Below are 14,844 nucleotides of genomic sequence, written 5' to 3' on the forward strand. Positions count from 1 at the left end.
GATACTCAAATAATGTCACCAAGACAAGAAGCCATCACATAACAAGATACATGATTTTTCAAATTTAAAAGACTCAAATAATGTCAATGAACATAATTTAGAGCCAACTCAAACTAGCAACTATGCAGATCCGAAAAGCGACGACAAAACCATGCAATATCAAGGAGTCGAGTCCCTCAAGAATCCCCTCGCTGGTGTCACCACAAATTAAACTGAAAATAACATCCAACATGTCAGCAAGAGCATGCATTATCTAAAATGGCCAGCATTGAGCAGTAGAGTAATGTCAAATTCCAGTAGCATATTGACTCAATATTCAGTAGAATTAATAAAAATTGAAACAAAGCAGTATCAGTTCTACCATCAACAGGCTACAGGCTTCACAACTACTCAAAGTCAAGTTCGTTACAGATGTAAATGAATAAACTTGCAGGGAAAGGGATCAACAAATGGGTTCCAAAAACTTGCAGGGCATCAAAAAATGTACAAAAACCATATCTGCAGAATTGGGTACAATATACACTGCAACAAGTAGAATACATTGAGCGCACCTTTTTGTCAAATCAACACGTGTTACCACTTCCTGCCATTGTACCAGCAGAATTGAATGGTGAGTTCTGCAAAACAAGCTGCACACAAATCTGTATAAGCCTAATAATATTATGTAACAGCTAAGAGAAAAGCAAGTGAACTAGTTATCTAGCATCATATACAAATTCCTAAGGTCATCAACCAACAAGTTACATGTACTAGGATAAAAAAAAAGAGCTGGCCATTAGCTTGCATCCAATGGTTGCTCACCCAACACGATTTACAACATAAAGAAATATGTGTTTTGACTGGAACTAAACATGTGTGTTGCTCAGGCAAAATCCACCACATCTTATAGAAACAACAACATGAAACAACAACATGAAACAACAATATTTAAAGTAGAGCTAGTGGTCAGCAAGTTCGCATAGCAAGTTAGATATGTTCATGTGACCACTAAAAAATTTGGAAGTAGCACTAAGCAGGTCCTGTTCAGAAAAAATCACAAGATATTCAGCAAGCCATAATTAATGTGAACCACCAATAGAAGGAAATAATATTATTAAAAAAACAAGCAAAACAGGCAAGTATATAGAATATACAGATCAGTTCTCAACCAGCTAAAAATCAGAACCTCAAGAGCATTGTACCTAGGTATGGCTTGGAATAGAGCTAGCTTGACTCTAGATATGGCTTGTTCTTGATCTGATAGTAACACTAGCAGGTCCTATTCAGAGAAAAGCACAAGATATTCATCAACTCAATACAATGTAAAAAATTAATTAATCAGAACCTCTGAACCAACACACTAGCATGACGGGAGGAGGACCTTCTTAGATCTCGGACGGGAGGCGGAGGCGACAGAGGATGGCGGCGTGGTGCCGGATCTTGATGGGGAGGCGGAGGACCAGCAGCTGGGGGAGGCAGACAACGCAGCGGCTTGGAGCTGCACTGGTACAAATCTTTAACTTAAGAGAAAAATGAAGTACTAAACAAACCAATAGTATATTCTGACCCAAATGAGGTTTAAAGTGAAGAAATTGCAACCTGAGCATGCTAGCCAATACTATGATTTTGGATTTATTTCTGCCTTCATTTTTTAACAAAATGCAATTGTGATTCAGCAAGCTACTAATCCTCATACTATGTTTAACTTTAAAGCTAGTCTTATTTTGTAGTTTGTAGGATGTCGTGAATGCCCATTTGTTCCTGTAAATTAGGATGACCAAATTATTTAGATTCCGTTAAGGAAAATGCCACACATGCTGTCTGGCTATATGGCTGAGGTAAATTATGTTAATCATATATGTACCTACCACTACAAAAGATGCAAGTGAATACAGCTGTGTGCGAGTTTCAGATACATTATCACACATGCTGTCTTTGCCACTATCTTTTTTAGTTAGCCGAAGCTGAAGATTTCATAATTGGAATGTGCTACCGACTGCCAAGAGAATTCGAGCCTTCCAATCTCACTGTGTGCACGCATAGCAACTAGCAAAACAGAAAAAGAACACACGCACAGCTGCATATTTCAGTTCAACGGGACCATGAATGGAATGCTTACCTAGGCCAACAAAGTTCGACGAAGAGAACAGCAAGGATTGGATCTTGGAGATCAGCGGTTAGAGCTAGCAATCAGGAGACAGTACAAACCCTAGATGCGCCGATCTACAACAGGGACAGGGAAGATCAGCAAGAAACCGAAGGAGCAAACTCACATGAACCAAGGAGGAATACAAGCTGCGGAGGAGCCGGCTGAGGTGGAGGTCCCGTGGTAGATCAGCGCGGCAGCACCTGGACGGGGAAGTGGTGGCGCTCGACGGAGTCGGGGAAGAGGCCGAGCAGAGGAGGGAGAACTCGCCGAGGAGGAAGACGAGGCGGCAACACCGTGGTGGATGCAGAAGTGGTGGCCGAGGTGGAGGCGTCCTTACAGATCGCGTCGGAGATGGGGAGGCAGAGAGGCGGCGCCTGGACGGAGGAGAGGCGGCGCCGCGGCGGCACGGGGAGGTGGAGCGGATGCGGAGGCGAAGGTGTCGCGAGCAGGGTTTTACATTTGTACCATTAAATTAAAAAATGGTCCCGACGTTGAGACCGCTAAAAAATTTGGTAACACTTCTGTATCATCATATTTTTTTTATTTTGACGTGTGTACCATTATGGATGGATTGGATGGTAACGGATGCTAACAGAGCTGCAAAAAGTCTATGATGTTCTTAGATGCCCAAAAAATAATTTACCCTCCATGCCATTCTATTTTACTTTCAACTTTGAGTACATGACCAAAATATTTTTGTCCTCCATGCCACTCCATGGCACTCCACGTAGAAATGTAATATGCTTTGCAATACAATATATTTTTTAATTTTTGCACAAATAAATTATATTTGGACAGCACAAATAAAAATATATTTTTTGTCCATCATTTGGACAGCATCAGAACTATTCATGTGGACAGCAACACAACATTATATTTGCCTACATAAGAGGAACAATTAACAGTAACAAATAACATCACAAAGTACTTGTTCATTGCACCAACATTTAAGCACTTAAATTACTGGTTTCCATCTCCACAGGACTGGTCATCGAAACTAAAGTGTCTTAAATATAACTCCATTGCATAATATTGCAGAACAAAATAACACTCATCAATCACATTTTATTCAATATTCAGTTTCTTCTTCTAGTATTTGCAGCTGGGCTGTCAACCTGAACTGGCGTCCTTTTTGGTGTTAGCTTCTTTCGTGACACCACATTCCTTCATTGGTGTGAGCGTTGTATGTGCTGAGGCAGGAGGCAGAACTTGGAGAGGTACAGGATCATTGGATCAAGTTCCAGATCTTGTGTGAAAGCAAGAAATGTCTATCAGTGAGCTGTAAATCACAAAGTATTGAAAAGTGAGAACAGAACAAGACCATACCTGCTAGCAGTACTTGTTGAAGTAGTGGTTGTTGTCTTCTTCCTTTTCTTGGCACCTGATGATGATGAAGATGATTTTCTCTTACCTTTCTTGTGTGTAGCATTAGCCACTGACTCATTGTGTGGCCAGACCATTTCTGATGCAGGAGTGGCCACAATAATGCTACTCTCTGTGGTACAAGCAGCTGCTTTCTTCTTGAGCTGTTTCTTTGGTGGACCCCTGAAAAAAAAATTATTTGATATAGATGTCTAAAGGCAAACACATATGGTAGAAATGTCCATGGAGTTTACCTCTCAAGCTCCATTGCAGCTATATCTTCTGGATTCCCATTGTTACATTTGTACCAGTGGTGCCCTAACTATTTGCATATTGGGCACTTATGTCTCCTCTTGCCAGTCCCTTTGCTACCACTACTTCCACTACCTCCCTCCATAGCTGATTTCATCACGTTCTTGTGCCTTTCTGCAGTTGACTTGAGCAATGGAGGATGCATAAAGAAACCATGTGTGGCTTTGGGCCAGCAGGACTTGTCAGGAATACTAGGGACAGAACCTTGATACGCAGCTTTGAATTTGTCAACTGAGTAGTACTCATGCACATAGTCCTCTAAGATAGCACCAGGAATTGATGTGATGTATGCAATATCATGTTTGCAGGGTATTCCTGACCCTTGCCAAGCCCTGCAGGTGCAAGTCCTCTCAATTAAGTTGACTACAAACCTGTAACTGCTGGCAGAACGCTCCTTAGCACAAATTTCTCCAATACCATCAGGTGAGCTTGTGATAACTTCAATGTCAAGTTTATAGCTGTCTTCCCTCAACTTTTGAACTATATGAGGCAGAATTTTGCCTTGAAACTGCTGGACAATCCGTTTCTTTTGATTCCATTTAATCAAGATCCGCTGTCTAATGGTATCCATCAGGTCATTCAGGTTCTTGCCCTTATAATCCTTTACCTGCAAATATAGCAATTAGTGGTTATGTACTGTTGAAAAGAAATCAGTGCAAAGAAAGTGGCCAAAAAATGAACTTATTGCTTACCCAATTGTTGAAGGACTCAACCAAGTTATTTGTAATATAATCCACCTTTGACAATGTGGAGAATTGGCTCCTGCTCCACAATTTCTTATAGTTTTCCTGAAGATATTTCATAGCCTCTGGTTTGTGTTCAGCCATTGCTTGATAATGTTTCTCAAACATGTAAGGGTTCCAAAAATATACAGATTGCTATAGATTTTCATTACAAATCTGTCTACTGTACTTTTTTTTAAATTTTGAACTAGGTGATACATACACTCTCTATGTTCAGCTTCTGGAAAAACCACACTAACTTCATTCATCACTGCCTGCTCATAATCAGTGCTGAATGTAAGGCCAACCGGGCTGCCTATAGCTTCCTTCAACCTTTGCATGAACCACACCCAATTCTCATTTGTTTCGGAGTCAATCACGTGTCTGATTGGGATGGTTCAGGATATCTTTGTTGGCTTTGAGGATTGACAGGTTCTGAATTTTCGAGACCAATATCAGTATACAACCCTTCCCCATCCACACCTAGGTACTCATCACGTGGGTTTGGGTTGGGCATTTGTTTAGTTTCATGGGTATGAGTTCCAAAGCTTGGTTCTGCTATGCTAGGACATGGCATTGAAGGAGTGCATGGGGCTGCAATTGACTTGCTAGTACTAGTAACATCCCATACAGGAGGCTCACTACCAGGACTATAATAACATAAAGTCATATAACAGCACTTTGAAGCTTCATGTTTTGCAAATATTTCAACCAACTCTTGATCAGAACAGACTAGGATATTGGCCTTTGTATCCATGCATGAGTAAAACAGTTTCACTACGTCGCCGAAACTGGGAGGACACTTGTCAACAACTTCATCAACCAAATCTCTGAAGTTGGTAAAGTCAGCATCCACAATTTTTTCCAAGTTGTACCATCTACCACGACAGTTGGGAGCAATGACTCGAATTTCTAGTTTGAAGCGACTATTGTCGTCCATCCTACAGATGAACAACAATGCAGCCTCATCACATATGCAAGCAAATACAAGCTAATCTCTCCTCTCTAATTCTAGTAGCAATCGAAATCATGAGAAAAATTCAGTAATGTACCTTCTGCTCGCTGCGTACTCCTCTACCTCTCACCTGTGAGTGCCCGGATGCGTCTTCAAGCCCCACTCCGTAGCGGCCCAACGGCCCCACTCTGCAGCCCCCAACGCAGCAGGTCAGGCCGCCGGTCCCCCACGCGCACAGGCCGGCCTGGTCCCCCACGCAGCGCGGCTACTCCGGCTTGCCCTGTCTCCTCATCCGGCCTGGTCCCACGTGCAGACCCGCACGGGGCAGGCGGGGCAGCGCCCCCCAACGCGCAGACCCCCACGCGCGGGGCGCCCACGGCCACGCAGCCCCGGCGCAGGCCCCCGCGCAAGCCCCCACGCCCCTCTGCAGAACCCTAGATCTGTTAACTTCTAACGGATGATGGATGGAATGATACAGACGTCAAAACGAAAAAACGCGATGATATAAAGGTGTCACCAAACTTTTTAGTGGTATAGACGTCGGGGCCATCTTTTGTAATAGTATACATGTAAAACCCTCCGCGAGGAGCGGAGGAGTCGCGAACGCTTGGGGAAGCGCCGCCCGGACCCTCGAGGTGGGGAGCGCTCGCCCCGTGGGCCTCCTACCCAAGGAAAAGGCCGGGATCCCGACGGGATTTCGGGCTTCCAAACTAGCCCTCAATGCTCAGCCTGCATATTACTACCTGCCGAGCTGCCCTGGACACCTCTGATAGAGTCCCTCCTCTGCTCCTCCACCAACATCTTATATGCTAATCTCACTGAGAACACTCCTTTTTTGTCATAATGCCAAACCACACAGTAATTCAGATCCAAATGCACCGGTAAAGCCAATATCAAAGTTCGCTCGACTAACTGAACATCCCATCCACCAGTAAAAGGATTGATTAGTTCAGCAATTTTTTGTACCAGGTTTGCTCCCCCTAGGTAGCGTTGGCAGCCTCGTCCAATGCCTGGGAATCCATCGGTGTTTCCAAATCCTGATGGTTTGACCATTTCCCACTCTCCAGATTATCGCTTTCTTTAGCACATGTACACCTTTGAGAATACTTCTCCAAGTTAAGACATACCAGCTTTTGGTACAGCCTCCATTACATCGTCCCCCAGGAAATATTTTGGAACAATGTTTTCTTACTTGCTGCAGTAGCAGACCACTTAATTAAGACTGTTATCAACACAAGAATTAGACCAAGAAATTACCGAGGAGGTGCTGTTAAGAGAGATGATGAGCAATTTCTGAACCCATAAATCTTTTGGTGCCTTGAAAAGTAAATCTTAGGTAGCAAACCAACCTAAAAACAGTGCAAGCCCTCGGCACCGAGAACAAAGCAAAAAAAAAAAGACTATCGAGCATGAGAACAGTGATACTTTTGCATTTGCATTCAAAAAATGTCCAATAAAGCTAATCTTATTGCACTGTACAAGAATGCGGTAATTACTCCCAACCAATTGCTAGGCGGCATGACCTTTTGGAAATAGATACTCTCTCCATCCTAAATTATTAGTCATTTTAGCTTTTCTAGATGCATAGTTTTTGCTACACAACTAGATATATATTATGTCTAGGTGCATAGCAAAATCTATGTATACATAAAAAAAAGGCCAAAACAACTAATAATTTGAGATGCGGGGAGTACAACTAATAATAGGGGCACATAATGTCATTACCTCTCTAAACTAAGAGCATGTACATAATAAAAAGAAAAAGCTAAGAGCTTGTACGACTAGTAAAAAACGAACCCCAACCGGTAGCCATGCCGTCCGTAGGATGAATGTTTTACTCCATCAGCAGTGTAGCTTAACTCCCATTGGAAGCTTACTATGGGAAGTCGAACAGTTAAGGTAACAAAATGCATATGCATTTACAGGCAGCAATGGCGAACCCAAAGAATTATCTACAACAATTGGTCAATCGCACACTCAATTATGCATGTACATGATATCATTGTGCGATCTAACTTCCTACCCACCATCATCACCTGAAGATTCATCAGGATGCCACTCTATTTGCGCTTGGTTCTGTAATTCCTCATCATTGTGGTTGGATTTGGTAGATCTGGAATCCGATGGCCCTTCAATCGAGCAATTAGACAACTCCATCAACATTGCACAGAACCCGCAAGAGCAAGACTTGCAAACTGTCCCCAGGTTCACCGCGGAGTTAAACCTCTACAGTGAATACACATTCAAGGGCTTATCAGTAGCAGGACGAATGACCAATCCCAAGTATGGAGAATACTGTAACGAGTATTCATCTCAGATGCCAAGTACCGAATTCACCTACATGCCCATACCTCTAAAGCATCCTTCAACTTCTTAATCTCTATAGCTTGTTTGTGAGCTAGTTCACGTGATTCCTGCAATCGCCTAAGTGCCCCACTCAATTTTGTCTTCTCTTTGGAAACCTGTTTGAAACATCGTGAAAAGAACAAAAATGTAAGAGAAACCGGACGAGGAAGTAGTTAACATAACAAGAACTAGTGACGTCCTCAAATTAAGTATGAAATAACAGGATAAAAATTACAGTAACATCTGCAGCCATATTTTCAGGGGGGAATTAAACAGTGGAAATTTTTCTAATTACTACCTGAGTCTCCAGCTTCTGAATATGTTGAATAGCTGCCTGTTCAATGCAAGATCGACGCTTGTATTCTTCGTCAAGCATGCCTGTTATCTGGTATCTTAGTTCAGCCATTTCTTGGGTGAGATCATCAGCATCCTCTTTTGCCTTTAACTTTTGTTCTCGAAGCTCTTCCTAACAAATAGAAAAATACTTGATTTACAAAAGGAAAGGGAAAACATATTCAAGTAAGAACCGGAGAAGTAGATAGCTAGTTCAGTTTATCCAGGTTTGAATGCAAGTCATGCACTACAGCAAAATGTGTTAAGAATAATTTATTTCTGGAACATGTTTGGGAGCAAGGATAGCATTATGGCACTTGCAAAAATTAAGAGCTAATATCAAACTCTTGGGTACATGCGGTAAACAAATTATTACCTTGAGCTGCTCAATTAGAAGTTCAGATTCTTCATTTTGTTTTGCCATCCTTTCAAGAATTAAATTATCATTTCCATATTCTGCATGACCACCGTTCTCCAATGTTTTGTCAAGTTGCTCCCCAGATGTAGAAGGGGACTGTTTTGGACCTTTTACAGGCGACAACTCCTTCAATTGCTTATTCTCCTGTACAAGTTGATCGATAGTTTTTTGTGCTTCGCGCAGCTGGAGCTCATGTTCTCCCAATAGTTTGTTGATCCGAGCTTTGTGCTCAGCGGCATGTTGGGCAAAGATCTCAGCATCAAATAGTCTCTGCTCAAGATTAGTTAAGTCAAGTTTCAAGCTCTCAATTTCGCATTGTGAATCTAAAACCGTACTTTCAAGCTTCTCTATCTGTGAGGATGCCTTTTGCAACTCCTCTTCTTTACATCTGACTTCTTCCATCAGAAGCCAGCACTGAGAATCAGATCGTATCAGCTCATTGTCCATAACTCTCACTCTTTCCGGGAACTTTTCAAGTTCAGTTAGCTTCAGTTCAAGGCTGTGAATATGCTCACCCATGATGTTTGCTTCAACGTTCCGTATATTTAACTGATCCTGCAAATAGTCTGCATTTGCCGTCAGGAAAGACTGCTAGAAGTAACTAGATGCGCAGTAGCCAAGTCAATGAGAAACATAAGAATTATTAGTGCATACCAATTTCCTGATAGCAGTTCATTAGTTCTGTTTCCAATTTCTCAATATATTGTCTGTCCTTCTGACAGGCCCTAGAAGCTGCATTTCTGTCAAGCTGTACCTTCTGCATTAAATATATTATGAACTCAACAAGACAGTTTAACAAATTAATGACACAATTTTACCTTTTCTTGCATTATTCATTTGTGATACACCCTAAAATATTACAGGAACTATAGGATCATGGGTACCTCTTTATTCCTATCTCTAATATGAAGAACTTTTGCACCATTAGCAGGGCAGTGACCGTTAGAGCTACCAGACATCTGCAGCAGCAAAAATCGCAAGCCATTGAGAATTATACACACAAATGCCATGGCTAAGCTAAAAGTGCATCTAGTATATAAGTTATAACCCATGGTGAACAAATTTGTCACTAGAACATATAATGGACACGCTACACTACCCTACAACCCTTTGTCAGATAGGAAGATGCCGATATAATAATGTAGTCAGGGAGTTTTCTTTTTGTTTTTTGAAAAGTAGGCAGGAGCGCTGCTTGTTCATTCAAGAGAGGAAGCAAGAACTGACCAGAACAGATCAAAACAAGCATCAAAGATTGCAGGTATGGATCAGCGTATCGTTAGTATTTTTTTTTGGTAAGAAAACGGAGAAAAAGGAAGCTGGAGCAGGTGATAATCGTGTCACGAGATCGAGCAAATTAACCTTTCATGGTTCAGTTACATCGCAGCCACAGCCCTTGGTAATCACCCAGCTGGAAAATGGGCGGGCATAGGCTCTCCTGCTTAATGTACTAAGCCCACTATCTCATTCAGAAAGCACGGAACTTTGGGAACAGCACAGCAGATGAAAGAAAGGCATATCCCAATCTTGAGAACACCCAATTGTTCCAAATCTAAACTTGTAAAGATCAACCTGACAAAGATCCTCCTTTTCAGTCGCTAACTGGTTCCCTAACCAAGCGATATTATCTCACCAGATCCTGGCAATATGGAGAGCAAAATCCACAAGGAAAGATAAGGGAAGGCAGCGGGTCTCGGGAGCTGACCTGCTACGATGCCGGCGGCAGGCAGCGCACGAGCGCCGCCTGCGGTGGCTCCGGCCGTATCCGTATCCGTCTCCGTCGATCGCCGGAGTGAGGCGGCCCCGAGGACGAGCTCTGGCGGCGGCGCGGCTCCGAGGACACGCACTGGTGGCGACACGGGACACTAGGTGGCATCCAGCAGCAGGACAACTCCAAGGACGACGCCCCGCCAGTGATTTTGCAGCGCTTAAACGCGATTTGGAACCCTAATCGTAGTTAGTACGGGGTCGGGGAAAAGGAAAGGGCCGAGAGAGAGAGAGAGCGACAGAGGGCATCGACCTGTGCAGGCTGTGTTTAGATGTGAAAATTTTGCGAAAAATAAAGTTAAAAATCACTGTAACACTTTTCATTTATATGTGGTAAATATTGTTCTATTATGGACTAACTAGGTTCAAAAAATTCATCTCGCAACGTACATCCAAACTGTGCAATAAGTTATTTTGTTTATCAACATTTAGTGTTCCATGTATGCATCATTTGTTATATTTAATATTTCGATGTAATTTCGATGTGATAGAAAGTTTGGAGGAACTAAACATAGCCATGATAGAAATGCAGGACGGAGGAGGGTGGGCATAGGAAAGTGACAGTTGTGAGTGCAAAAGCGGATAGGAATCAGATTTCAAGCTCCTTGTGTCTACAAACTATGCGATGTCCTGTCATGATGGTTGGTCCTAATCCCACCGTCCCACACGCCCTTTATTAGTATTACATGAAAAAACACACAATGGTTAGAGAGCATGACAAATTGGCACTTGTTTCCTAGCCTGAAATATTATGATTAAAAGTTAGTCGAGTTCCTGCAGCTGCAGGTGCGTGTTCCGGACATGCTTTCAGCTACATTTCCCCTGGATGGTATGAGGTCGACGGATTTACTACCCAAAAAAAGAGGTCGACGAATGATGGTGCAGGACAGAGGTAGACGCTCGACGAGGTCTCATTTTTTCTGATCAGAAAAATACATGAAAAACAAAGGAAGAAAATTTTTTGATTGGCAGACGCACGAGGCGTGATAAAACTCGATGCAAATATTCTTCAGTTTACTTAAACATGCAGCCACAGAACAGCTTCTGACAAAAGTGTGGCGCAAAGCTGGTATCAAACATTGACTCGAAGTTCATATCACCACCTTACAAGATAGGTTCTCCTAGAAACACAAACGACAGAAGTAACCCAAAAGAAAGCATCATCACTCGGCAGCAGCGACCTCCTGTCCAGCCATGGCTTCATCGGTGTCAGCAGGCCTCTCCAGCTTGGTCCCAACATCTTCTTTGTAGTCACCGTGGACCTGGGAGTCGCACAAAGCGTTAGATCAAATAATAGTTGCAAAACTACATGAAGACACAATTACTTTGCTATTAGAGTAGTTACCTCCATGAGCTTTCCCAAGTCAAACTTGGGTGCCTTGAGGATTTTCACCTTCCGTATGAAGACATTCTGGAGTGGGAAAATGCTTGATGTTGCTTTCTCAATCTCCTTGCCAATCACCTCTGGTATAAACTTGGACACAAGCTCTTTCAAGTCACATGTTGAGGCTTGGTTTGACATGATGTCCACCATCTTACGCCGGATCTGCACAAAGAAATTATGTGAATCAATACAAAGAACCACTAGACTAGCTCATGGAGTTTCAAGCCTCTTTACAACTTGAGGTATCTCCAGAACCGTTACCTGACGGATCTGGCTCGCCTGCGCATAGCAGGTGCGCTTCACTTGATTGGGACGTCTTTTGGTGAAGCCAATACAGAACAGCCTGAGCATGTAGTTGTCAGTTGTCTTGACATCCACATGAGCCTCAATGAGGGTCTGCCACTTCTTAACCAATGACCTCAGCTTGTCGGTTGTAAAATCCATGCCCTAACAAGATGCCAAGCTGTTTAGGCACATGATATAGAACATAGGGTGAGCAACTGTGTGCAGTGAACCATAGATCATTACCCAAAAGTTTGTGAGCACGTTCCTTCCTTGCACATCTTCTGCACGAAGTCTGATTTTCCTGTACGCCTGATCCTCATCGCTCTGAAGATCAGCCAAGGAGACCTCGAACACTCTGTGCTTCAGTCCTTCAGAGGCAATCTGAAAACAAAAGTAAGAAATTGAGCTGCAAGCAATTACAATCACAAGTAAACTTAAATTAAAAATTGCAGATTGAGAATTCTAATAAAACTACAAAGGAACTAGCAGGGGTACATAAATTCACTGATCCTCAGCACATGTCCTTCCATATAGTTAATAATAAAAATTATCTGTAATTAAGGCAAGAACAAAGGCAAAGAGTTGCTAAAGCTCTCCCAAGTATGATCTGTATCCTTAGCAAGGCCAGCACAAAGGCCAAGAGTTGTTAAAGAACCCTAACACCAGTACTGATTCATTTGCCAGAATATAATAACCAAACCAAACCAAACAGTGCATATAATCAGCAAAAAAATACAAACAAAGGATCCATTGCCAATTAGCATCAACTTGTGTCAACATGTTACAAAATAGTGAATCAAAAAGCATAACAGGACATCGGACACAAAATCCATACTAGTGACACCCAACAGTTGGTAATTAAATGCTTCCATGGCTTATATTTACACCAACTGCAAATGTCCTATCTTTGTACACATTTATCTCTATATCAAGGCTTCAATTCAAGACAGTCAAGTTCCTATTGGACTACTGAAAAACAGAAACCACCTCTAAATCAAAGATCATACAAATGCTATACCAAACATGTTAATCCGTACGATTTCACAGGAGTTATAAATCACCATACATGGATCAGTTGCCCCATACAATGCATCTATATTGATCACATCATTCCCAGACATGTAGGTACAGGCGCCGCACAAACCCAACAAAAAAACGCAACCTGATTCAACAAGTGCCCTAGCAAATCGACCCCAACCTACACATCTATCTCAACAGCTAAGCAAGCAGAACCTCAACACAGTAAACGAAGCCGCGGTACGATTCGAAACTAGAGCGAACCAGGAGAAGAGTGGCGGGCATACCTTGGTACCCTGGGTCCTGGACACCAAAGTCTTGCCGACGTTCCGCACGCTGAACACCGACGGGGCCTTGATGTCATACCAGTCCTTCTTGGCGAAGGGGTCGACGCTGCGAGGCAAGACATGCAGGCACCATGAAACGGATCAGCGCTCCAGAGGACGATTTCGCATCTGCGGAACGGACAGGGAGAGAAGGAAAGGGAAGAGGGCGCGGGGACTCACATCTTCTTCTTGCCGCCCTTCCTCCCCTTGGAGATGCGCTTGTTCTTCCCGACGGCCATGGCTGCTCGCGAGGTGGCGGCGGGGGGTAGGGTTTGCGGGCAGTCGGGCACGGGAGGGATTCCGCTAGGGTTTGCTGCGGGGCGGCCCTTTTGTAGGGGCCGCGTTGACGGCTGGGTGGGTTAGCCCAGTAGCAGCCGATGGGAGAGGCTCCGGCCCACTAGGGGGCTTCCGTGGCCTGGACCGAGCAGAGGCAGAGCCCGGCAGCCGCGATTCGCGGGCGCGGACGTTTCGGCCCCGCGAGCGAGAGAGGCGGCCGGCCCGATCGCAGCCGAGCGTTGCGAACTGGATCCTGCCTGTTTTCCCCTGGAGCGGTTCATGTGTCTTGCTTGGCCAGACCAGACCTGACAGACAAATCTACCGTCAGGCGTCAGCGATTAAGAAACGACGGGCTGAGTGAAGAACAAGAGAGTTGAAAAGGAGGGCTGGCACAAGAAAGCCTTGAAACTTGGCGTGCATACCAGCAAATGTATACTACGCGCTTGCTCGTTTGCGGTCAGCAGGGAGACGAGGCAGTTCGTAAAAGCTGCAGCACTAGTCAACACGAAGTTATCTCATACAGCTAAGCTACTGTCATGCAGGACAAATCATCGATGCTGGTAAATGAGACACTTCCACAGCGATTACATCATACAATTGTCATGTGTGCCACTACAATCTTGTGATAGATTATTATTTGATTGACTGATCAGTGCTGGAGAAAGCCTTATCAGTGCCACAGTGCTGGAGAAAGCCTTATCAGTGCCACAGTGCTGGAGAAAGCCTTATCAGTGCCAGTCACAGGACGGTTTAGTGCCGGTTCCTCTGATCGGCACTAACATGCGCAGGTTAGTACTAGCCCATAATACCAGCCGGCACTAACGTTCGCAACCCCGTCCGGTGCCAGGCAGCAAGTTAGTGCCGGCTGGTATCACTGGCCGGCACTAAATTGTTTTTCTTTTTTCTTTTTTATGTTTCTTTTCTTTTTATTTTTATATGTATTGCTATGAGTATTTATACAGTATGTGACGCATATATCTTGCTGTGATCCTTTAAACTATAGGACATGTAATGTGAATTTGGCTTGCGCCATTCTATCTCCAAGAAGAAGATAACTCAATTATAGGTAATTAGGTACATGTAGACAAAACTTAATTAGGTAATTAGGTACGGACAAAGTCATCACAAACAGCTGTTACCGCGCAAGAAAATCATTGCAATCGAGACACTAGATGCAACAGTGCCATCCCACACATTAATCGTACAGTGTCGTGCA

General features: G+C 43.5%; 2 protein-coding genes and 1 long non-coding RNA gene across 5 annotated transcripts; all 3 read right to left on the minus strand.

Moving 5' to 3' along the window:
• Nucleotides 1-3,231: 3,231 nt before the first annotated feature.
• Nucleotides 3,232-5,755, minus strand: LOC120696218. Its single transcript, XR_005684039.1, has 4 exons — nt 4,495-5,755; nt 3,745-4,409; nt 3,455-3,673; nt 3,232-3,374 (listed from the first exon to the last, which is right to left on the minus strand). It is a non-coding gene; the product is annotated as an uncharacterized LOC120696218 (long non-coding RNA).
• Nucleotides 5,756-7,195: 1,440 nt separating this feature from the next.
• LOC120693786 (filamin-A-interacting protein 1-like) lies at nt 7,196-10,567 on the minus strand. 3 transcript variants are annotated; one of them, XM_039977028.1, is made up of 7 exons: nt 10,279-10,567; nt 9,461-9,535; nt 9,231-9,333; nt 8,535-9,142; nt 8,124-8,291; nt 7,831-7,941; nt 7,196-7,705 (listed from the first exon to the last, which is right to left on the minus strand). In XM_039977028.1, exons 2-7 carry the CDS (start codon nt 9,533-9,535, stop codon nt 7,499-7,501), a joined length of 1,272 nt encoding a protein of 423 aa, XP_039832962.1. In that variant the 5' UTR covers nt 10,279-10,567; the 3' UTR covers nt 7,196-7,498. The 3 variants fall into 3 exon arrangements, with proteins under 3 accessions (XP_039832962.1, XP_039832964.1, XP_039832963.1); XM_039977029.1 differs by having other exon boundaries at nt 7,561-7,705; nt 7,821-7,941; nt 10,279-10,547; XM_039977030.1 differs by lacking the exons at nt 9,461-9,535; nt 10,279-10,567 and having other exon boundaries at nt 8,535-9,131; nt 9,231-9,345.
• Nucleotides 10,568-11,277: 710 nt separating this feature from the next.
• Nucleotides 11,278-13,692, minus strand: LOC120693819 (40S ribosomal protein S3a-like). The gene is made up of 6 exons (XM_039977038.1): nt 13,533-13,692; nt 13,314-13,419; nt 12,253-12,390; nt 11,986-12,171; nt 11,686-11,886; nt 11,278-11,602 (listed from the first exon to the last, which is right to left on the minus strand). The coding sequence occupies exons 1-6, from the start codon at nt 13,589-13,591 to the stop codon at nt 11,504-11,506; spliced, it is 789 nt and encodes a 262-aa protein (XP_039832972.1). The 5' UTR covers nt 13,592-13,692; the 3' UTR covers nt 11,278-11,503.
• Between the last annotated feature and the right edge of the window lie 1,152 nt (nt 13,693-14,844).

Source organism: Panicum virgatum, chromosome 2K (assembly GCF_016808335.1).
Source record: "Panicum virgatum strain AP13 chromosome 2K, P.virgatum_v5, whole genome shotgun sequence".
Lineage (NCBI taxonomy): Eukaryota > Viridiplantae > Streptophyta > Magnoliopsida > Poales > Poaceae > Panicum > Panicum virgatum.

What these genes read in the sequence shown, in the direction of transcription:
- LOC120693819 (XM_039977038.1), bottom strand. Translation starts at nt 13,591, where the DNA reads ATGGCCGTCGGGAAGAACAAGCGCATCTCCAAGGGGAGGAAGGGCGGC. An exon ending in AAGGGCGGCAAGAAGAAGAT is followed by an intron (nt 13,420 to 13,532) that starts GTGAGTCCCCGC and finishes CTTGCCTCGCAG; the next exon opens with CGTCGACCCCTTCGCCAAGA. An exon ending in ACGTGCTCACAAACTTTTGG is followed by an intron (nt 12,172 to 12,252) that starts GTAATGATCTAT and finishes GCATCTTGTTAG; the next exon opens with GGCATGGATTTTACAACCGA.
- LOC120693786 (XM_039977028.1), bottom strand. Translation starts at nt 9,535, where the DNA reads ATGTCTGGTAGCTCTAACGGTCACTGCCCTGCTAATGGTGCAAAAGTT. An exon ending in TTCTAATTGAGCAGCTCAAG is followed by an intron (nt 8,292 to 8,534) that starts GTAATAATTTGT and finishes TCTATTTGTTAG; the next exon opens with GAAGAGCTTCGAGAACAAAA. An exon ending in AGTTGAAGGATGCTTTAGAG is followed by an intron (nt 7,706 to 7,830) that starts GTATGGGCATGT and finishes TATTCACTGTAG; the next exon opens with AGGTTTAACTCCGCGGTGAA.